The following is a 25,152-nucleotide window of genomic DNA, read 5'->3' on the forward strand; positions in this document are numbered from 1 at the left end:
AAGTCGGCAAATACCTTAAGCAATGGATGGTATAGATCACGGTCTAGTTTCAGTGTTGGCGTACATTAATTGCGGTCTATTCTCTTCAACTTGAAAAGCATCAATTATCCTCAGAGGCTAAACCTCGAGCGGAAACAACTTTGCGTGATTTTTAAATCGAATTTAGTCTGGAGGACTTTATGCTTTGTCTTATACCAAATTTATTCGACAATTAGGATAACATGTGAGGTTGAGGTAAACAAGGCCATTAATGTTGATATTTCTTAAACTTCAAATATAAAATAATGTTATCGTAGATCTTTTACGTTCGCCTTAACCCATATGACTGGGCCGCAGACACAGCATCAATTCTAGCTACACTAGGTTTCATGGCTTCCGACAAAATTGAGAAAGAGTCTATTGTTTGCTCATATTTCTATTTTGGTTAAAAAGTTGGAAACGGTGGATTCGCATGTTCATACAACAGCGAATCCACTGAGGATCAGAAGACGACGTTTTAGCTTCAGTTAGTGTCAACCAACTGCCAGATCATTGGCACCTACGCTAACTATGCAGGTGAAGACGAATTGGGGATTTGCCAGCAAAATTGTTTATATGAATAACCCCAGATTTCCTTTGTGTTCTGTGACAAAAAATCCTCAAATACGTCCTGATACGCTGCTGTTTACCTTCCTACGTTCCCGTTTAGCTTATGGCGACCGGCTTTCTGGAATAAATGGGTTTTGTTCTTTCCTATGTATATGGCAACCTTATATCCGAAATTCGTAAGACAGAATCGTCGTACGAAATATATAAGAATAATTTTTGGGAATTAAAATCAACACAGGAAAATATTTTGCTAGCATGTGGACTGATTTTTTTTATTATTATTTTATGAGAAAGCTGTTTGAAGTGAAAGAAATTCTTCCTTGCAGGCGAATTTCAGTGCTCATGACTATTATCTGTAGTTAACAACGTGTGTAAACTTCAATGCTAACAAATCGTGTATATATATAGTTAACCAATATTGAGCCTGGTCTCGGTTCGAAGCGGAAAAGTCATCAATGAGTAACAACACTTACCCGTTACCTTACGTACTTTGACGTGCACGAACGCCTACTACGTCCGTGCACGTCAAAGGCAATCGTTGTAATTGCGAATTGACCAAAAAGGAAACTTACCGAGATATTAATATGGATGAATACAGTCGTGTTTTGCAGACATTCGAAGAAGGGCCACGGGGATAATCTGCTTGAATATTTTAGGACTAAATTGGCAAACGTTTCAGCCATAACCACCGCCGAATGCGACGCTTTCGAGTCCAGAATGGTGGCCTAATGGTTTCAAAACGCGAATGTTAACGACGTTCTACAACAAACAGGCAGCCGATGGGATCTAAAATAAGGCTCCAGTGATTTTATGATATCACATAGCTTGTCAGCCTTACGCTATTTGCGATTTCGAGATGGAATTTTCAAAATGGTATTTGCACTTCTAGTCCCGACAAAGATTCGCTCTGCAGTGAAACTGAGCGACGGTGGCATTGCATGAATGTATGTGCATGCATCTACGTTTTAGACTGTATGCTGGGTAGGCACGCGATCCTGTCTCGCGGTGCTTACGACAACGGAAAAGACACTTGCAGCGCGGCTTAAGTAGGGAATTTTAAATTGTTATTCCGTTTTATAGAAGGGCCCATAAGCAAGATATCCGTCAAATCGGGTGGAGCTAGAAAAAAGACATTGTAGCGACGCTACGTAATGTCATTGCGTGCTATGGACCCGTAGAAGTGATTACTCGTACTCATACGAAAGCTACTTCATACGGAAAATGGCAGGAGCTGACAGGACACGGAAGAATAACCTTCTAACATTCAATTTAAATCATAAAGCCATGTTGGAATGCAATGGCGAAGTCTCGAAATATGAAAGCCTCACGAAGTTCGATCTTACAGGACTTGTCGTCATCATAAAATCCTACGCACCAGCATCTAGCTAAATAATGACAATTAATTCATAGCTGATTTCAACGGAAGTGCATTTTTTTTTTTACTAACTAAATACGTGAATAATAAAAGCTTTTATCAGCCTACCGTTTACTGGTATATATATATATGTTAGTAAAATTGCAATCCTATAAAGACAAGCGTGTTTATATCGTTGTGTCGAACCTGCATGTCGAAAGCTATCGCCGCTCCTATTGACGGTTCAATTGTCCTATCAAATTATTATTGCACAAGTTTTTGTTCAATGTGTGTTCGACATCTGGGGCCTGTTCTTGAATGTTTTGCCCTTCTGCGAAGATGTTAAGCATCTAATTCTGTCGCACATGTTTTCTAGCAATGACGAACCCAGCACAACCGCCCAGTACGCTAATCAGCTGCGTATGTCAACCTAGGGCCAATGATAAGTAAATATATAGATTATTTGTTTATGTAAATCATCAATATTTACTATTTATGGGCGAAATTACTGAGTTGCGATGTAAACTCTACTTAATAGTCAGTGATTAGTGTTTTACTGACTATGAAAAAAGACAGCTTTTGAGAGCAACGGTTATTGTTTACTCCTAGCTATCTTCTTGATATAGCGGCGGTCTACGTAAACTTTCGTTTCTACAATAATACGGTAAAAAAGAATACGGCTCCTCCGTAAAAAAACTACACTGTCCTCTAGAAATAGAAGTGAAGAAGGTCAATAGATTGAGCTGGTTTCATTGTTATTTGCTCTTACCTTAGTTAAATTTCTTCCTTTTTTGAAAAGACTGTTCTCAGATAAACGGCTGTCTTCAATTCTCTGGTGCTGAAAGCGGAGCCAAGTACACAAGTGTCGATGATACTTCGACCCTGATTATTTACCAGCTTTGTTGTTGGTTGCCTGTTGAGCTTCATCTTGTACGAGTACTAATGGTGATGATCTACATGCAAGATTCGCTACAAACATCTATTTAAAGGGAAGGCTATCTAATCGGGTGCTACTTTAAAGTGACATTAACAAAAACGACTGAATGTATTTACATACTTTACATAATACAAACTTTTTACGTATAATGTTTTACTTACGCACAACACCAATAAGGTGGCCTCATTAGACTACCTTTACAGCAGTTAATCACTTTACCCAGTTTTAGGTCATTCCTTCGCAAATATATCTGGCGGCATCTCTAAAGTGGCGGTGGGGATCTTTCAGGAAGTTTGCCTATCGTCCATGGATTATTCGACATTACACAGCTTCAAAATCAGCCTCACACCGAAATGATTCCGTAATAACGAGATGGCGTTGTTATTATTATCATTCTGAAAGCACGTATTTCGCAGCTTTCTTGTTGAAGTGCAGAATACTCTGGAATCATCTCTTGGCAGCAGGACGAGTTTACAGTTTCATTCAAAGAAGAAAGGATGCCTCTGTCCTACATGTTGCAGTAGGCAGCGGTTGCTTTAGGACGTAAACCCCTTTCGTCGACAGCCGAAGGATTCTCGATCTACAATGACCCACGAGACGGTCGAATAACTTTCAGGAAACATCCGTACCGCCAGCGTACGTATAGCGATAGGGCCGTATGTGTGCGTAAAAACAGCCAAAGACTAGGTGAACCGGATGACTCTTATGAAAAAGTCGAACGAGCCTGTCTTGTTGCTGTTGTATCTAAGTAAAATTTTTAATGCATACAATTTACAATAGAGGGTCATGCAGCATCATTTTGAGGTAGGCACCAACCAAATGGCTTTGTCTGTGTAGTAAAATTGTTGACCTGAGTAAAACTGAACAGTTACTATCGCATAAATTTTCAGTTTTATGTCTCCACGCCTCGTGATTCGCATAGCAAGGCTAAAAATATCCGAGCTGTTCGATCAGCGAATTCGCACCTGTTAACCGAAGAACACGTAGTCCCCTTCTATCAGCATTATCATTGTATTTTCAAGCCTCTGTAACGGTTTCTCAGATCCTCGTACTGTTCCTTGAAGGACTAAGTTTTCAGCGGGCACAATTTCTAGCTCCGAGTGCCTCCTGCGTAACGAACTGCATCTACCATGAGAAGTCAGATATATAATCTTTCCGAAGTACTATCCGTATAGTATTCCGATAAGATTCTTTCCGAGATACTATCTGCACTAAGCTCTCACGTGCACCCTTATAAAACTATGGAAGTTAGTCTCAGCTAATTAACGAAGTAGAGCAGTAGCAATTGGGGGATCTGTTAGGTAACGAGAGAATTAAAGCTCGGCACATCTACGTGTTACTCCGAATGATTCTCAATTTTTTTAAATACCGCTTGAACTATTTAAGAACTTCCTTAAAGGTAGCATAAAACGACAACAACTTATTGGCAGCACAATTACGTGTTCGTTGTTGAGAGTCCGACGTCTGTTTTAACCAATGTTTATTATATGTATATATATCTATATATATATAGAGCTAATTTATGGAAGGGTTTGAAAGAAGTTGACTTACCTTTACGCAAGTTCTCAAGCGAAGCCAATATCACTGTGAACATATGAGGACACCGAACGCTTCATTTCCCATTATTCAGAAGAGAATGTATGCCCTTTTCTGTAGTAGCATATTTATACAGATATACGGTTAAGAAATTTTTAGAAAAAACAATACAATTCTGGTTGAGAATTACTCCGAGGCCCGAGCCAAGAGCTAACGAACCCCACCGGATAAGCGATGTTCGTAGCATTGATTAACTACACGGAGCAGTGATAGCTTTGGTTAATCAATAACAAGTGGGATATTTACAGACCCATTTATAAATGTGTACGGTTAAATACGCCCGATGTTGAGCAAGCAGATATAACTTAGCCCAGTAAGATCAATTCAACATAAAACAGAGTGAAACTTAACGTTACTTGAATGACTCATTTGCCTGTCGCTCCCAAATAATCACAGGCTACAGAGTATACGTCACAGCCGTCTTCTGAGACGATGAGTCCTCACTGAGAACAATATAATTTTAACGATGATTTAATCTCTGCAATTCGGCACAGTCGTATAGAGCTGGTGATCTAGCGTTCCCTCGTGAAGTAAGCACTCCAATATAGGTAATGATATAAAAAAGAAGATATTTTTAAACATACTGTAATAGTGGCGCTGTGCCAGATCTTCAACTGGGCAACATTTAGACAGATATATTGTTGGCGTCACCTGGTCTGATAAATCGCGTTAATCAATTACTAACTTAGTCGATTATAACGCGACGCACCCGTTAACCCATGAACTATGTCAAACATAATGGAAATACATAGTTATGTTTCTACAAGTAACTGCATCATGCTCGAAGTTTCTTTACGAGCCTTTTGTTGCCAGCTTTACATACTAATGTATTTCTATTGGTATTAATAAGTTCATTGCTATAGGTTAAATTACCTATTGTGCGCAATTGCTAGATTTTGGGCTTCGATCGTTTTTCAACCTCTTTGGCTTGAACGAATTAGCCAAACGGAACAGCCTAGACTATGGCGAGATGTAGTACGTAGCTTCGTGTACGTGTAACGTAGAAACTTGAAAACCTTGATATTGTCACGGACTGTTACTTCAATTATGAAAATATCTCATACCGTTGTGTACCATTCAACGAACTTATCTTCGTCAGTGTTTTCATACCGTTGTATCATTAATTTTAATTTGAAGTAGCATCAAGTAGTTCTAAAACCATATGACTTTAGTGTCTACATCACAAAAGCAGTGATACCCTTATACAACAACCATATTCTGTCCTTTTCTCGGGATGGTTTGGCCCAATGGCTCGCGGACCTTGAAACTTGGTGGCTACACCCAAAAATAAGAAGCTTAAGTCATGCAGATCTATAAGCGCCGCCAACAAGGTCCAGTGTAAAAGTCATTTATGTTTACTAATGGGAGCCGCTTCGGTAGGTTGTGAATTTTCACGCTTCAACTAAACCTCTAGGAGTTCTATCTGGAATTTACCAACCTTGGGCTGCTAAGTTCAACTGGGCAAATTATCAGTGGCCCGGGTTTGTTCAGTGCGACACAAAATGGCCGGGCCATTTTGCCAGTACGAAAAGCCGCACCACTGCCTCATGATTATAAGTTATTAGCATTCTTTCTGTAAAAATATTTCTTAAAAAAGGGTTTTGTATCTAGTCGTGACGATGGCTATCACTCAATAGTATATCTCTGATATGATCAAATAAACAAATACAGTTCCTTATTCGTTTTGCTAAGTTTTCGTTAACATCTCTTTACTAACAATACCGTATGCTTTCTGATGATTTCCAGATAATCTGTTGACGATCTGATCGAAAGAGTGTGTTTCCCAAAGACGATGGAAAGTGCGTGGGGCTTCTGGGACTTGAGCGGGAATTACCCAGTCCTTCTGATATGCGTCTCGATGGCTTGTCTGTTTCTGGGGGCCACACTCATGTACGTTGCTCATTCACGGAGGTTTCGCCTCAATTGGTTCGAAAGGAATCGACTCGACTCCCTGGCCTGTGAGGAAGCTACCGTTGTTAAGTTGTGTAATCGTCAACGATATCACAGGTATTCAACCACATATAGACATACAGCCACAAAACAGGACGAGCTACTTATAGCTAGTACCACCTTGAAGCCTAATGATAGCAAGGAAAACAGCTATCCAGCTGTTGGTACAAGATAATGTACAGGCTACTAACAGCAAGAGCATCCAGTTGGGTAAAGTACAACGCTGGTGTCATGGATGAGAGTCTCCTGGAGCAGTGTATATAAATTTGAAGACGATGAATACGATGAACGAAAAAAAGCTTGAATTTGTAATACACACAGCTAGGCAACCGATTTGATAAGGGTACGTTAAGGCAAGCTGGAAACATATGGCACGTTCGTGTATACATACATTATCAACTTTTTCAAGCTGGTGCCGACGTAAACTCTAATATGTTCGGTTTTCATTCTCCCGTCTAACTCAGCAACTTACCAGCCATTTTAGCGAATTACCATAATCTGGAGCGGGAAAAAACATGGCCAGGAAATTTTCCTTCATTTCGCTTCAAAGCATACAGTGGCGTATGAATGAATTAACTTACTTAATTTTTACCTTGTTCTGTCACATCATTATCTAATAGCAGCCAAAACTCACCAGGGTATTAATTGTATATGCCTCACATCTAAAAATGAATTTTCATGCAAAAAAAGACTCTAATTTTACTAGCAGCTCAATATTAGATAGAGGGGCCCTTCGCCGCCACGGTGCCGCTACAGTTCGAGATGAACGATATGTCAACGCAATGTACATGTCGATATTTTGTCGTCGTCTGTATTTTCTTACGAATAGTCGGACAACGAGTGTTTAAGACATTGTTCTAAGGTGTAGGCAAAGAAAGTTACCAAAATTAGCACTTATGGCACAACCAGAAAACTTTGACTCATAGAATACGCTATAGAACGGACCTATGAATGGCAGCCCCAACATGCTTATATGTGAAATTCTCGAATGAGAAAATCATTCAAAGGTCACGAAAAATACTACTGCGGTTGAATACTGCTGTATGGCAAATGTCACATAAGGGTACACGATCCATCAAGATGGTCCAAGCTGAACTTCTAGTAGTAAGTTAGGCTGGCACCCAAGTACAAAATCGTCCCTTGAAGAACTGAGCCTCCAAAACAGTGCCCGGATCAGTGTGACATTATGCTCACCAACGAACACTTCGTGTTGAAATCGAACTATCATTCTTCTTCTTTAATAAATAAGTATATAGGTGGACATCAGATAAACGTAGCAATATCGCAGTATTGTAAAAGAGCTAGTGCGCTCTACAAAAAAGGCTACATCATTTTAAAACACACACATATATACAAAGTCTACTTATGATGATTCAACATTTATGTCAAATGTCGGTAACGTTTTATTAGGGGTGTAGTGCAACTATTCGAACTGGTCATCGACTATGGGAGCCTGCGCCCATTTCCCCTCCGCGGTCCCGAAACTGTGAAAATCAGTATAAGCGAAAAACCATTCACGAACTATTCAAAACAAGCGATTAGTCGCTGAAACTGGCAGAGAGCCGTTTGGCGCCCTCAGAGCCTCGGGAAATGTATCTAGCACTGTGGCATACAATATATAAGCACACGAGGTTCTCTTGTCTGACTCGAGGAATCTAGCCGCTTGGTCTGGTGTAACTTTGAAGTGTCCACTTACCACTGACGAGTAAAAAGTGTAGGGATATTTATAGTGAAAACAGCCAAAGGAAATATCAGTGACAAGGTACGTTAAGCTTGAAGTGATTTTCTATTCACTTCAAGTTTACTTATGTTTAACAACAAGAAATTTCATCAACTTTTTTTACTGACCTCGCATTCGACATATTATCAACATCTCGATCTCGTTTGACGTCTTCGCAATAGCGTAACAGACAAGCTAGTTTCGATATAGTACTGACAAGCTGCGTAGGTTCTTTATCAATATCATAGTTCTTGGTATAGTCGTTGTTCGCTGATACCCGTTGGATTACCATTTCAGTGGATCCACATGTAGTGGGGGAAGCCTCGCGGATCTCACGGCAGCTTTGCCCCCCCTGGCGACTCCAAGCGCCAGCCGCTCATTAATGTCAGGAACTTTACACAGCGCCCTCCAAGAACAAGGGTCAGGCGGTGGCGGTTGTTCGAAAAGCACGGTAAGTGGCAGCATCGTCGATAGAAGTTGTGTATGTTCAGATTTTTAATTACCTCGATCGTCGGGATCACCAGCGAGTGTCACCACTAACGGAGCGGCACACTCAATCCTCTACGCCATACAGCCACTTATCCGTGCATCCAACAGTGAAGCAACAATGGTTTGTATCCTGTAATGTAATCGTGATCACCTCAGATATATTGCGCTACCACCTTTTATTGTCCGTTATAACACTTTGATACATTTACCGTTGCTAACGTAATGGATTGATTACGTATATATATATATATAATTAGAAGACATGGCATTAATCCCGGCAACGCGTGCAAATCGAATGTTCCTAGCAAAAACGCATCGAAAAAGCGCTCATTATTGAAGATCCGTATCTAGTAATGACGAGTTGTCATCACAAACAGTAGCTATTCGAGTACCAATCATTTGCTTTTTTCCCATAACTTTTTTGGCGCAGTTGCGGTTCTGTGATCATAATAATGGACAGACCAGGGAGTCATTGACTGCGCCAACCTATGTAACAACTATTATTGTTGGATTTGTTAATTATGGCCGCTTAAAATACATCTGTCTCTACCGCATGTGTATGTTATGATCATGCACGAAGTGCCGAATGCGTTCCTTATTAACTGTTCTCGTTTCTCTATTGCATTTACCTACCGCCGTCCTATCCACAACTGGCAGCGACCTGTCGCCCTGTTCGGACGTGAGTTCCGCCATACAAAAGCACGTGCTGCAACAGCTGTGGGGCCCTGCTTGACTGCAGTAGATGGAGCTCAAAGTGAGCACAATGCACGAAAAGATCGACCACATTAAGTTCGACACATCGAGCAAAGGTACGCTGCAGATGGCGCCCCCTAGCACCAATAATAGAAGGACCAGCACGTACAAGGCTGAGGATAGGTATCAAAAAGCAGACGAGTACATGTTATTGATAGGAGTGCAAGCAATGACTCTTGTGTAACAGTTTAGTAATCAGCAAATCTACACGGAAAAATTCGAATATATTGCAGCGACGTCCAGATACGATTGTTGAGGATTCTAAGCGCGATATCAAGAAATGATTTCCTTCGGACACATCTATCATATCATACTTTCGAAAAATGTGATAATAATTTGAAGACACAACAATATAAATATTATAATAAAAAAGGATGCCTGTTTACATGCAATCCGTCGTTACGGCTAAATCAAATTTAGCAGTATATAGTACAGACTATGTATCCTTTTTTTTTTTATTTTAGTAAAATTACTATTTATAATTATTATTACATAATGTTGCAGGCCAGACGACGACGTTATGTTTGCTATATGAACACAGCTAAAACCGAAGCTCACCTTCAGTTTAACATTGTGCTCTAGAAGAAGTGCTCTAGTCCTGGCCCGGCAGGGTCAAGACGTGCGTAGACTTTTTTGCAATTCATTTAACACAGGCCAAGCAAATCTCGTGCTAGCTAACGCTCAGCATTATGATATACGTAGAGGTTCTCTCGTACTTATAAAAGCTAAAAAAAAAGTACTGTCAAATGTATTTTGTACTTGCTGATATCTTTTTACCCAGCCTACATCGGCAAAGCCAAAGTTTCCATATACATATGTACAGACTAAGCTAATAGTAGGCTATCGGTGGGGAACACTTGGCTGTACAGTTAGAAAAATGTTATTTGACGTCTCGGTGTATCGCACACGCTTCTGTCTGTGTGCATTATTCTAGTGAAAAGAGGAGCGATTTTTACTATCGCCTCCGGCGTGTTGCCTGGTGGTTGTTACACACGGTCTCCCAACCGCATTCCCTATAACCCCCGGTGATTTTTCTAATGTTTAAATAGTTTTGCTCTGTCGCCAGACAACTCCCCACGGATCGGTCTAGCAAGGCACCAGCTGGATCATGCCGTTACGCGCTGCCGAATGACAGTTCATGTCGTTTTGATCGCTACGGCTGCTGAACGAAGTTTGGCCTTGTATCTGTTTCAGGGGTAGTTTGGACTAACTACTCCGGTTCTCGTAGAACTGGTCTTACCGAACGGAGCTGGTTGACCCTGCCATACTGGCCGCCTTTCACAACAGCTAGTCTCAATGGGAATAATATGCTATGATTCTCCACCGCCGCAATATGGCCATGTTCCTTCTAACAACCGCTGGAATTGAGAGCAACTTGGTAGTCGGAGTAGTTGTTTGTCAAGTGGCATTCATATACTTATTCGATAATAACAATAATATAAATCATGACAAAAACAATATGAATACAAATTGGTGTTGCCTTGTAATTTACAATTTCGAAAATGGATACTGTATCCCCATGTGCCGAATCGTACCAGCGCTGAGCGAAACGTACTTGCTATTTCCGTGAGTAGTAAGGCCTCAAGAGGGCTCACTTGCGTGAAGAAGTGGTAATTGAAGCACCGAACAGCGCTTCAATTACCACTTCTGGCTGAACTATGCTCGAAATTATAGTAAAATTCCGAACGACGCGCATGATCGACACGCCTGATCGACGTTTGCAATTTCATTCAGACATCTACACATAGACCCTCTACACAGTGCACTCATTGCGTCTGCATTGAAGTAAAGAAGACCCGATGACGGTTTCTAAAAGGAACTCTGCGGTTCAACAAAGAGCTCTTAATCAAGTTGGCTCTATAGAAAAGTTTAGGAATGCGTTGAAATTTTCTATTCATAGTGTCCTACACATTTTATTCACAGATTTCTACAGTACATCACCTTATTCTGTGGGGCAAGCCCATTAAAGTAGCCTTTTATCAAAACGGCGATAGATAACTCGGTTATCAATAGAATGCTTTATTTGTTCACTATGACTTCCTGTGACTGTATATACCGACACAATAGCTCCTAATGCCGTCTGTGTTTGGAATTTACGCCCGGTATAACGTTTAGTCAGACGGCTAGCCCTCCGCTAGTCTGTCTGCAGTCGGGTTCCAACCTAGACCACAACCTACCCCTAAGTTTAGCTGGCACATACGTTACTCGCTACGCTACCACAGGAACGGCTGTAAATGCGTAAGCAGTAACCTATTGCACAACACCAACAGCTGCAGGTCAAATCCCAGACCTATACACATCTGTCATGAAAAGCGTTTCTGACTTCGTTCTTTTCCGTTAGGGATTCACGTGAGGCAGAGAAGCTTTTTTTAAGAAAGACGCGATTTTCGAACAATTCAAAGGAGTGTCACAAACTAAACGGAAAGAGTTAACCCTTATGGTTCACTGTGGAGTTAACTTTCCTATTTTTGCTTTTTTTTTTATATTTCTATTAAGCCGTAAAAGCTACGGCTTATCGACGGAGCGATTCGCATGTGGTCTTCTTGTATAATGATGTATTATGTTGTGAAAATTCTAGTTTTGATCTTGTTATTAACTTTTCCACGTGGATACAAATTTGTACAATTCGAAATTCTCTGTATAATCTGACAGCGTATATTATCAGTCAAAAGCAAACATGTTGATTTCGTGTATTTCTACTAATATATTCCTATTTTTTATTGAATAAGTACCCATGTAAACGGTATATATTTATGCTTGCAAATTTACAATATGATTTTTTGCAGGTTCTAGCCTTAAAAGTAGGGCATCCACAGACGCATGTTAGGCAGAACGGCAAAACGTAATATTAGGGACCACAGTTTCCCACGAACTCGATCCTCCTAAAATTTGGCGACCTTGCGGACACCGTATTTCGTCTCTGTCCACGTTTTTCAATAAGCAGAAAAGCAACGCCCTTAGACGAAAATCGAACTCAGGTATCTCATTTGAATTGGCCCATGTCGTGAAGGCAGTACTGCAATCAATATTTTTTGTGATCGCCATTCATATAGTTCCTATTATTTTTTTTTTTAAACCAAATTATTCCTAAACCTCAGCTACAGGACGTCGTTAATCACACACGGTACCATCCACTATTGGAGTGTTATGCGCGTTATTAGTTCACGCATCGTTAGGTAGCCCTAAGGAGCTTGACAGAAGAGTGTGACGTAACTTCGTATATGTTTCAGAAAAATAGCGCTCTTTGCTCAAATGTTGACCCTCAACACAAACCATCCTTCCATTATAAATGAGCTTGAACGTATCCAATACGTACTCCGTCGAGCGAAAGGACTCTTGTACAGAAGTGGGCACTTATCCCGTTACCTCTTTACGTCGCGAACGTTTGCAGCTAACAAGTTTAATTTTATTTAATTATATTGATCCTATCAACTTCAGGGAAAAAACTACATGTCGTGATTGCGGTCGTTATATTCTGTTCGGCTTTGTGAACAGGAGGCGACGAGCGTGGACGGCGGTGAAGATTAAGATGATCCCGGTTACATCAATTATTTTCTGACGTACAAGGCACACTTCTCTCTACTGTGTGTACGTGCAGTGAGGGCGTCTGACCTGACGCTAATTGCTCCAACAGAATTCATAGTGAACCCTTCTATCGGACCCAGAAGCATCGACTTAGCCAAAAGCTGGACAAATGCGACGTAACACACTTGAACCGGATTTCGAGGAAGATTTAATACCATTATGGACCTTCATATAAAAGTAAGCGAACATACAAACGGTTACAAAGTGAGTTAGAACTAATTAGTGTCCGAAATCGTGGCCAGACAATAGACGCTAGAAGTCACGCGACGCCAAAGTGAACGTGGCCATAATAGTAATATTAGATGATATACGTTCGGTGTCGGAACGCTAAGACGTAGCTTTTATTGCCAAATAAATGTGATCAGAGGAGTTTCTCTGGAACTTCTTCGCAGATAATCGGGAAGTGTATGTTTTTGCATGTTTGGTAAGTTTCTGAATTGCCGCTGAAACTACTTTAACATTTGCCTAAACTACTTTAACAGTCGCGCGGATCTGGTAGCCTAATTGTATTATATATTTGCACATTTAGCCTATTTTGCTTTAAAGGCTATGGATAGATTTAAAGCAGGAGTCGATACATCAGCAAAAAGTTGATATCGGTCATTCTGAGCTACACGATCTTCAAAATAATCATTTGCCTCATCGTAGTGTCATTATTCAGTGATGACTGACCACGAAGTCCCATGGAGTTTCTTCCAATGCGTGACGGAAAAAACTTGGGAAAATGAGTGTCATGATACGACTAATAAGCGAATTTTCGAGGATGCACTTTGACACAATGACAGGTAGGGCCTAAAATCTAATGTTTTTTAGGAGTTTTTGATCACGCTGTTTACGGGGCAGTAGATATCACTAGGCTGAGAATACTCTTGCTTATACTAGATTAATAAAATATTCGTGGAACGGTAGAGCCGCCAGACGAATCAGTGGCACGGGTCTACGAGTTAATGGATAGAGAAAAATCTATAAATATGGGGAACGAAGAAGGACATGTAAGGGGATGCGGCCGCTTTTACGGTAATGTCCCGCGTACTTGCGAGAGTACCCCTGAAGATTGACGCCCCACGATGAGGTTATCAAAAACGAGATCTACATAGATATATACAGAAACTAATATAAATAACATTGCTTTGTTCCTGGTCGCGTCGTATGTTGCAGTTTACCATTGAGCGCTTTCAGCTTGAATGTCCTCTTATATATACATTTCCCTTTGGTTGGCGTTAAAGGCGCGCTAAGGCCGGTCGCTCTTGACGGATGTTTTTGTTCTCCATCGCTAACCTTGTTTCCGTTAACCGTCTACTAATAATGACTAGAGCATGATCGTAAATATCGAAGACAAAAATGATGGCTAGTTAAATAACATCGTTCCCTGTATAACGGCACGGCGTAAAAGCGTCACAATTGCAGTTCGCTTTAATTGTACTAGAAGAGAGCGTTTCCGTATTGTGTACCTTTATTTGTTCAACATTATACTTGCCAGCATTACCGAGTGCAGGTATCAAAGAATTAATGAGCCCTGCTGCCTCACCACTTCCAAGATCCGAACCTTTTCGATAGATTTTGCAGTCTGCTGTTTGGCCTTTGCACACCTGCCACTGCTCATTTGCCTTTTTTGTACTCGTTAGCCGTTGATGACTTCATCTTGATTGCTTGTGGCCTGCCGTCCTGAGGCTGGTCCAATTTGCGGCTGCAGCCGATTTGTAGACGTGATCTTAAATAAAACCGTAGTCCCACTCTCCCTGCGTGTAAGCAGCATATACCCAACGAGGTGTCGAAAGTTTATTGGCACCGGATTTTGCTTGAACACGCTTGTTGTCCTGATTATGTGTGAACGACAGGTGACCGTCGCGCCCTTGAGCTTAAAGTAGGCTTTTAGCGTCGAGGCCAGAAAGGTTAACAGGCTTCGTCTAAACTCAGTTCACTTGATATCTCTTATTTTGTTCGAAAAATCCCTTTAACTAGTTAAACCAGTAACGGACTAGTTAAACGAATAATTTCATTGCTATTTAGTATTCTGATAATAGTGATGAGTAGACGTCCTTTACGTTGACCCTTCCAACTATTACGTCGAAGCTTATCATTGTTTGCTATATCACAGCCCCTACCGTGCACATAACAGTCGTGGAACCCCGCGGCACCTTTAGTGTTATTACAATTGATCTAAAATGATTCGGCTTGTTCATTCTTCGACATAAACAATGTTGCAATAGCTCGAATTCAACAGGTTACCTTTGGGGCAAAATGTATTATTGATAAAGATGACAGTGATAAAGCCGCATCAGAACTCTCGATAGAATCGTGGGTGGAGACACTGTAATATTTTAACGACGAAGAAAAGTTCACTTTATATCTACAGTGAGCATTAATAAGGGGCTCGTGTTGACACGCCCTGTACATTTACTAGACTGATCGGTATACGAGCTTCACACAGTGGCTTAATAACTATCACTGAACGCCAGGAGTTGGCACTATATCTCTGTCAATTTTATATATCAAGAGAAAACAAAGGTCTATTAAGTACTGAAATGTGTCGAAAGAAGCTTTTCAAACTGAATAGTCAATAATGACGTTATTCCTGTTAATGTGTTTTCATTGTCTTGCTCATTCGTTGCTTAGTGCTGACGTCTTCAATCATATTCTTTGCTGTTCTTCCTAAGGTAAATGTTTTGGGTTTTACGTCCAACATCGCCGATATTCCATTAGACAGCTGTTTCCCAACACAAAATGAACCGTGTGTCCACGTTTGGATTCGATCCCCTCACGTGTGTCTTAGCTTGGCTGACAAACACGCCACCCACTACGCCATCACCGTTCTTCCTACGTGCTAATGAAGCGATATTAGTTTAATGTCCCTTTCCAAGCAATGTACTACGGTGCGTCAGCTTTTTGCCGTTCGTGAAGCTGAGGGTCGTTGTGATCCATTAGCTCCCCACTAGCCGAGGCTAACTTTTGCATATACAGCAAATCTAAAAACGGTTCTCTATTGATTACTATTATCGAGTAGAAACTATGGTACGTACGTTTAGCTCAGCTACCGCGTTCACAGCGAGAACGTTTTTATGTGTGAATGTACCTGTACCCTTCCGCATAGCTTGCTAAGCTTTATTTCATTCATATACGTTTATGTTATTTTGAGCTGTTACAAACGAATCCGGTGCTACGTTTTCGACGAGTACCTCATACTGCCAGGTGCCTCTGATTTCATTACTATCATCGCGTTGCGTCCGAACCTACGACACTATTAGCGAACTCGGTTTATCTTCAAGGCAACGACACTTCCTCGCCTGGTTCCTTTCCGGTTAGCCGCAGAGATTAAATTATGCTTCGTCTACAACGATCGTTTCCTCTAGACGGTTGTTTTGCTGATTAAAATCCCACAGGTTGCATGTGCAATATACCACCAAGGTATTTCCAAAACTTTTTCTGACATTAAGCTATAATTCCCACGTCAATTCCCATTTCTTACCCACTTTCCGCATTTTCAATATTCGGGTGATAACTCTGTAACATGTCACATGAGAAATCCCAGTTCTAGACTACAAAGCTTTTACGCCCTAGCCTCTACTGTTTGATGATGGCAATTCATCATTGTCCTTCAGGTACCGACATCTGGTTACCTTTTCGCTGGTCTCCACTACTCCAATCTTTGATAAATTTTCACAGCGGCATAACTTTTGAGTAACAGGAACATGGCTATTGGGCCTTGATTTTTGAAACTGTTTTTTCGTATTAATTAATTACTCATAGAGTAGACTCAACCAGTTTTCACTCACATGTTCCTAGAAGATGCTTAGATGCTTAGAACAATGCTTAATGATATCATAATAATGTAAAGATGCGTCATATATTAAAATATACTAATTTATTAAAAATAGTAACATTAATGAGGTGATTCGACAGCGAAATTTCGTTTACTAGCGGCACATACATCCTAATATACATATTGAATCTAGGGAGACATTTTACGATGCTACATATCTTTTCACAACAAACCTGCCGACTTACACCCGGCAGTTCGAAGCAGATCTGTCCCTAAACAACAATAGAACATCAGACATAATAGTGGTCTTAGATATTGAGCTAGTACGAAGATTAGTGATAGGTTCTGGCCACATACTTCGAAGTCACTATAAGGCTGCAAGAAACTACAGGGCATCTATCAGTATGTCTTAATAATTGGTAAATTTGCTTCCAAATTCGCGTTATATACATAATATAGGAAGAGCATACTTGCTATATCGCGCGGAGTAGTGGCCGTAAGGCTATGCGCTGCGAAGGACATGGCTAAGGGAAAAAAATAATACTTAATAGTATTTGGTCAGAAACAAAACTGGACTGCCTCTATTTGTACTAAGCATTGAGATAATCATTTAGCAATGACCTCCCTAAAACGAACCAACGACAGAGTAGAAGACCCGTATGCGACCGGCGAGTAACTTCTTCCATTCGCAAATTCCCTCGAATTTGGACCTCTACGATTTTCTGCATCCGGTATGAGATTCATACTGTCCGACTGAAAATAGTTTTTTCCTAGGTAGGTCATACAAAGTAGATTTTTCGTGTACTTATGCTATAACAGTTTTGTTGTATTTCTATCGAGATAGCTACAGTCAGCTCCAGCAACAGGCGCGCGCTTCATCCGTCCTAACTGTTTTTTCGAACGGATTCGCCTCTTTTTGCGTTCTCTGCAGCGATGAAACGAAAAAAAAAAGTCTAAACCTTATTTTCCTCTCCCCAACTAATGGAGTTTGCGGCGATGAAGAGACGACGGGAGTACAACATTAAGCTACGACATACAGTTAACTTTATCATGGCAGACGATAACACACTTTGCCGTTCGGCCATTTTCAGTAGAAGCATAGTTGTCACCACATTTGGCCTGCTGGATGTCCTGCAAGACAAGGCGTGCCCGCTCAACCGGGCCCAATAGAACGTCTTACAAAAAACAAGGAGAACCCCAGCAGTGGCTACGCCGTAGGAGCAACGAACAGTATCGCACCCTACAGTACAACGCAGCATCAATAAGGCGCAAACATCCCGAAGTCACGCATTGTTTCACAGCTACGGCTGTAATGGCGGAGCCCCTGACCGACTATGTTGCTAAAGGCCGGCTCTGCTAATGTTCCACTATTGTTTTCTGTCACCCTTGTCCTTTCGATACAACAGCGTCTCTCTCTGATCGCCGACACACCGTCGTTGCTCTCGCCGGGAGTGTGCTGAGCCGCACACGGTGGGAACACCATCAGTGCGGTCTATAGTCGAGACTGGTAAGATATAGTCAATCATTGGAATGATGGATCATTGAATGGATCGAAAAAGCGATCTAAACACAAATCTAAAGCTGCTACTTCACATGGCTGTATATACAAGTAAATACATGCACACGTGTATGTGTTTTATAAGTTCAATAAGGCCAGCTTGTAGGTATCAGTGTTCACCTTACGCAGGGCAGGAGGACTTTCCGTCAACTGAGAATTATAATTCGGGTAGCAAACTTTGTTATTCGACGTACGCATTCTCGAGCTTTCTGTTCGCTGAATCGCCATCTTTCGCGATATATGCTAGTTCTCATCAGTGTACTGTGTAAGTAATACGTAATATATAATCAGATTAAACTTTACGCTTATGATAATACTGATGTTGTATCAATCTCACTGTAACATGCTCGTATAAATATGAGCATTGTATAATGATAATAATGACTTGAAGACGCTATGAAGACTATCCAAGAGTCTTTTTCTTCCGTTAAAAAAGACCAAACATTTCCCGTGGAATCACGTAAGGCATCTATTTTTCTTGAATACACCGGCTCACTGTGATATACAAACCGAACGATAAATGATAATAGTCCATATTATTGTAAGCATCAACATAATTAATAACCGTATTCCCTATCTAGGTTGCCGGACTAGATTTGAGAACTTCTAATTTGAGACGAACTTTTTTTTGTAGCTTTGGGGAACTGAGCTAAATAAACTGGTAAACTGGCAGCGTATCTATAGCATTGATCAATATTCTCCTTTGTTATCGAACATACAATATTAAGTCTTTTCTCGTATATCGGAGACTTTTCATTAATCGTTCTATAGAAAACAAACAAAACTTCCTGCTTGAAAACGACTTGCTCAGCTCATAATGTTCATATATCGACCATTAAGAGCAGAAACCATTTTGTTGCCTGCCAGCCCACAGGCCTACATTTCGTGCGATAAACAATAGGCAACAGTTGATTTCTCGAGCGGGCTAATAGTTATGCCGAAAAGATCAGCGAACGCAAACGACCATTGAATTGAATGAGATGCACGCAGGAGGTCATTGCTCCGTAATCCGGGCTGTCTTGTTCTAAATAGGACACCTCTTCAAAGAGCTACACCTAACATAAATCTGCCGTCCCTGTATCACACGTTAGCGCTGTGCCAAACACTCATAAACTAAGGATCCCGAGAGAAGGAGAGCAAAGTCCTAGAACCTTAAACACGTACATTAGGTTTGTCCAGCAGGTTTAGTCTATTCACTGGCCTGTGACGACTCCGATTTAGAAATATCGCTACATATATCATAAAACTAAATATACTAGACGTAAAGGCCTTTTGCAAAACTAGCCATTTGTTGCTGCGGATCATTACGTGTAGTCTGTGGCCGTTCAGGAGCAATCGTTGTGCACTTGGCAGGCGTGCAGAGCTGATAACCAATGATTCATTGGGCAGAAATACAAACGTTGCCATTGTAATTACTACGCTACTTCATGGCTTTGAACCGCTTGCGATAGTGTTTTATACATTTTGAATACGAGGTAAATCTTGTCATGGTCTGCTAAATCGGCCTTTCTCGACATGGATATATATATAGCATGTATTCATTGTCAAGACAAGGTACAATATTCTGTTCATCTGCGGTGTATACCCCAGTCTTCTATCATACGAATCGTCGTCCAAAGCCGGGTAAGGGTTCATTGTGATTTTAGTTCTTCTTGTAAAAGCTTTACTTGAGAGATAGCATTCAACGAAATCGAATTTTGTGTGAGCGTAAACAATCTTCAAAATTATATTTAATTTGATTTCCAATGTTTTTTTTATTCATGAAAATTCGATAAAAATAAGGGCTGATTGCTTGAGGCAAATCATCGGATTAGACAACACCGTCTATATATTTATGTTCAGAAAGAGAGAGGAAGACAGTAGAGAACGAATACTAAGTAATAAAGACGGAGAGCCTATTTAATGCACAGGAAACAACAAAATATTACAGACCACCTGAGTGACCGTCTGATAGCAGATCGGCAAGAAGTATTTATGGTCAAATCGATTAATGTCGGCTATGTAATAATAAATGTGCTGTATAAAAAAGCTACAAAATAGCTTAAATATACAATAGAACTGCTCATTTATGTCGGTACTTAAGTTAATTTCTACATGAAGCCAGTACTTGACACCGTTTGGTACATGTTTGCTTTTGCTGAACTGGCTCAAAGTTTTGAAATTTCACATAAAAATATTTTTCGAATTTGATTTTCGTAAGATTGAGCAAGGTAGTTAGATGACGAAGGATTTGAAAGGAACAATTAAAAAAGCTTTATGCTTAGAGAAACTGCCGTTTTTTTGAACGTTGAAGGAACCCCATATAAATCCAGCAATATCTCTAGAAGTCTTTGAGGATACGTCAGGAGGTGATTTTAAAGTGTATGTTAAAAACAGCCTGTAAGTAGTACCTGCTAGCTTTTGTCTCGGTCAATTTTAAGAACCTTTAAAGAAAGAAAATTTAAGAACACATAGGACTTCGGGCGACACTGAAAACTGTCTAGCTTCTGCAACCCCGCATATAATGCAAACGAACCGACTGAGTTGTTATTTGGGATAAACGGGTGGAATTCGACGGACCGAACTTGTACGTAAGTTAGTATTATCGTATCAGAAGCTCATTTATCCTTATCCACTTACACTAATTATATACAAATATATAAGTAGAGGAGAGTGATACGAGGGTAATGTGCAACTTTTATATTACTATTCTCATCGTTTATTTTAGTTGTGTTGTATACTAAATTTCCATCTAAGCCCCTGCCTATATTCCTCTCATTTTAACAAATCACAAATTTTTAAAACCTATACCAACAAATGCTTTTTACCATTTTCGGTCACTTTTACCATCACAACACGCGCGGGTTCGACTAGTTTTATCGGCAATAAATCTAGTCGACTCCAACGAAAAATATGGGTCTTCATCCGCATGCAGCGTTATAAACGTGATATTCCACTGGCAACCTATGTCGGTCAACTTTTTTCTAGAAGCAAGCTTAACGTTTGCAGTTCTTCTGAACATAGTTTGATTGTACGTGTGTGTGTAGATAAAACGCTGTTTACAATATAGAACAAACAAATTTACACGAATTTATGCAATCTTCAGTCATTTGTAGTCTAGTCTACTGGACACATACTTAGATAACTCGAAAACGCGCCCCCATAAGCTTTGCACAAAGCTTTAATAATTCAATCCTGCACATTTGTTCGTAAGTTTTTCTAGCCCTTTATGAGAAAGTTCTTAAAAATGGATGTTTGATCACTGATGTGTTGCTTGAACTCGATGTACGCGAGTCGTCATAGTATAGCCATCGTGTCCTCCTGTGCGTCGCTATTTTATAAGATAGAATACCCTTCTTCTTGCCCGTACTGAGCAGGGCAAACGCTTTTACGCGCCACCAGAGAAAAGGCAGGGTACGCTGGGACTATTATAATACAAGGAGAATTATTTAATTAAAGTTTTACGGCTAAATTACTACACTGTCAAAGATGATAACTAAAATGTCCATATCGTTTTGGCCTCCATACATAGAATACTAACGACAATCATTTTTACAGGCATCTTAGGTTTTAGTTATTTTTACGCGCATGACTTTTCAACGCGTATTATAAGCACTTATTATTCTATGTATCGTTCTATTTACCTATTTATTTATTTTTTTCTAACCTTTTCTGCAATACTGGATTTGCAAGTATAGCACATAATAAGTCGGAGTGTTCCTCTTATCTCAAGAAGTTCTATCTGCAGCCAGACATGTCAAAAGCATTCTTCGAGCCAAGATTCAACAGCGATAGTGTGCCGTCTATTGGCTTATCTATGCGAGATAGTAGGCTGAGTCCCATGCCTCATTCCCACAATAAGCTATGTCAACATAACTGAGAATAAAATAGAAATTACTACAGGCCAATACGGTGTCATTTACCATAGACCTGGCTAATTTAGGCGTGAGCGGCTCATATTTATGTTTTACATGTAGAAATCGACGTTGTAGAACTACACTTACTGCCGTAATAAGATCACTTCATCGCTACTCCATCTCCGAAGACCCGTTGTAGGCGTAAAAGTCAAGGACGACTAAAATAACAGGACATTGAAGGACCGAAGCGTATTTTACTTTTAGTAGAGCTTTTCAGATCACAGTGCAGTCAATAAACAAAAGGTATTATCTACATTTGAACAAAATGTATCCTGTAATGTTTTTCATTGAACAAGAATAAAAATATTAGAATGCTTTGTGCAAATCGTATAGCGTGTTGTTTTATACCGACTACGCTTATGAAGTCCTATACCTCTTCGCGTGTGGCTTCACTCATTTCCCGTTTAGAACATCAATGGTAAAAATACGAGTGATACCCAGTTCATTCGAATCGCGGCCAACCCAAAATGTAACTTTACCTTAAACTCATAAATTTTTGCATTATAATACCAGGCTGTTACAAGGAAATCCAGCGGACTTGGAACAACTTTTGAACTAGTTGGGATAGAATGATGATTAATGTCCTTGCGCTTCAACAGCTTCTGGGCAGCTATATACCTACCATTCGCGTTCTTATATGTGATTCCTCTATCTACGGCTTTTCGGGAAAAAAATTGATTGCCGGATGCGCTTGTCTTTTTCTAGAATATGGAAAGTCCCGTATTTACAGGGACTTGAATCAAAAGAGGACATTTTTTTCTCAATATAGTAATTAACTGAGGTATGACGATAAGGTCTGACGTTGTCATCAAGTACTTACACTGCGTGCTTGCAATTACCGTGCCGACGCACCATAGGAATTCGTTGTTTGATTTTCGACTAATAGCTGACGTCCATGATGTCTATTGGAGATGATACCATCACCTTACGTCCGAACCTGTGTAACACTACACTATTCTCGGTTACGGTTAATGGTAGAGAGTAAACCATTTGGGTTAAGTTTCTCTAACACATTTCATGTGTCATTCCCATTTCGGCCGACGAAGCCTTTACTTCAGGCTCTGGTATTGTAGAAAGCCTGCTCAATTGCAGCAATACGTCTGGTCCTTCGGCCCCGAACACCTCTTCACTGGAGTCTTGCGCTCCAATTTATTTACGTACTGTATTTTTCGTTAAGGCTTCCTGACCTAATGTGTTTATTAAACTTCGATTAATTTTTGCAGTGGTTTCGAGGAAAAAGATCATTTAATCATTAAGTGTTGACTTTTGATACTTAACTATATTTTTTTGAAACGTTTTTCTCCTTGAATAAGTTAAACCAGTTTGCACTTTTAACTTTTTAAGAGACAGGGTATTCACCACTTAGGTTCAGTCTGCAAATTGCTGATTAATACGTAGTTCACAAACTTGTTCAGTTTCGAAATTTGCCAGATTTGCTAGCAACAGTCCAATACGTGCGCAAAATCCCTGATCTAAGCCATATAGTATATATTGTAGCAATAGCAATATAATAATCCCTGATATAGAATTCGCTTCTTTTACATGTTATACTAGTAGTCGTACCTATTTTGATCCATATACACGTGTGTCGTGAAGACGAGACGAAACAACAGTTCCGCTTACTCTTCAATAAGTGCTATAAGAAGATCAGTACTATAAGAACCACGTCATTTGTGAGGTTGAACAATTTTTGTCGACGTCTTTAAGAACAAATAACTGTGCCAGCTCGATATGCTCCTGACACAAAGGCGATTTGAAAAGAAAGAAGAAAGTTTCTATCAACGGATAATAACAGGAAGAAATCACAAGCTAGCGACTCTCTGTCACGTGCGTCTTACGAAACAAAGCTCCCAGGTACTAGTTTCCGTTGTGGCCACTGTTGGGGCCAGAGACTAGCTATATCTAAACTTGCGTACGCGTATATATATCAAAAAGAAACCCTTGTGTCGCGTCGGCCGACGTTTTATCGAAGAAGATCGTCTCAGCACATAAAATCAGTCCTGGTCGGTCATCTAGGCAAGGAGAGTACCAACTCTGACAAGCCGCCATGACGAAATCAAGTTCTCAGAGAAAGGGGACACGCACGAGCTATACGTTCAGATATCATCTCTTCTTTCCAAGTGACTCCCAGGAGTGTCATCAACGAAGAGCGAACAGCATATCTCCATGGTTTCAAGAAAGCAAAGTTAAACGTTTTACCCATGACAACGCACGGTGACCAGGTATTAATTGGTTGGAAGCCTCTATTAGAAATTTTAGGAGATTAACAGTAAATAGTCGTACAATATCTTGTATGTTATTTATCATCAGTATAGTACTTTCCACTAGCTAGCATACATCACTGCTAAGTACACCAGAGAACAAAGCGTTTCAGCACCTGCAAAATGTTTCTTATGATACAATATATTTTTATGTAAAAATGCTGCGCCGGCCACACTATTAGGACTTGGATGAGTCAGCCCAGCACTGCAGAATTGTCCCCTGTTCTGGCAAGCCCTACATAACTATATAATGGGTTTGTGTAGGTTTGTGTATGATACTATGAATAGAATTCATTCTACGTTGAAAATAAGGCCGCTTAGCGCTAGCGGTTGACGACCTCGAAACCAGATACTTGCTACAACATAGTCATGCCACAAGGTAAGAGTAAACTTGACTGTTTATATTGTTTTTGCTCAAGAAGTTCATGACGAACATACTTTCGGTTAGGATAAGTTCGTGCTTCCATAGGAAACTAGGAAGGTTATATTTAGCAGTGAAACTAGATATAAAAGAACAAATTTTATCGAGGACTCTCATGGCTGACAGTTACGCCAACGCTAATATTATGATAGGAAGGTGAGCGGATGTATCTATATATGATATGATGTACTCTTTGCAAGTAAAAAGAGACGCATTATATTTCTCATATGTATTACATTTTTTTTATCGAGAGATGTAGTTAGATGAAAAGTATTTCCAAATAA

General features: G+C 40.2%; 1 protein-coding gene across 17 annotated transcripts in view; it reads left to right on the forward strand.

The window, feature by feature from the left end:
• Positions 1–22,477, forward strand: part of LOC111255533 (uncharacterized) — a 31,925-nt gene extending 9,448 nt beyond the window's left edge. For 6 of the 17 annotated variants that reach the window (XM_086984014.1, XM_086984017.1, XM_086984045.1 and 3 more), the window contains 5 exons: positions 2,742–3,515; positions 6,222–6,482; positions 8,443–8,755; positions 9,292–9,443; positions 12,826–13,368. In XM_086984014.1, the coding sequence (XP_086840140.1) occupies positions 6,268–6,482; positions 8,443–8,644 (417 nt within the window). In that variant the 5' untranslated portion in view covers positions 2,742–3,515; positions 6,222–6,267 and the 3' untranslated portion in view covers positions 8,645–8,755; positions 9,292–9,443; positions 12,826–13,368. Of the gene's footprint in view, positions 1–2,294; positions 2,389–2,741; positions 3,516–6,221; positions 6,483–8,442; positions 8,756–9,291; positions 9,444–12,825; positions 13,369–17,823 lie in introns of those variants that run through there. The other 11 variants (XM_086984041.1, XM_086984028.1, XM_086984034.1 and 8 more) reach the window with 6 other exon arrangements.
• The last annotated feature ends 2,675 nt before the right edge of the window (positions 22,478–25,152 follow it).

The sequence above is a fragment of the Varroa destructor genome, unplaced genomic scaffold (genome assembly GCF_002443255.2).
Source record: "Varroa destructor unplaced genomic scaffold, Vdes_3.0 BEIS01000001.1, whole genome shotgun sequence".
Taxonomy (NCBI): Eukaryota; Metazoa; Arthropoda; class Arachnida; order Mesostigmata; family Varroidae; genus Varroa; species Varroa destructor.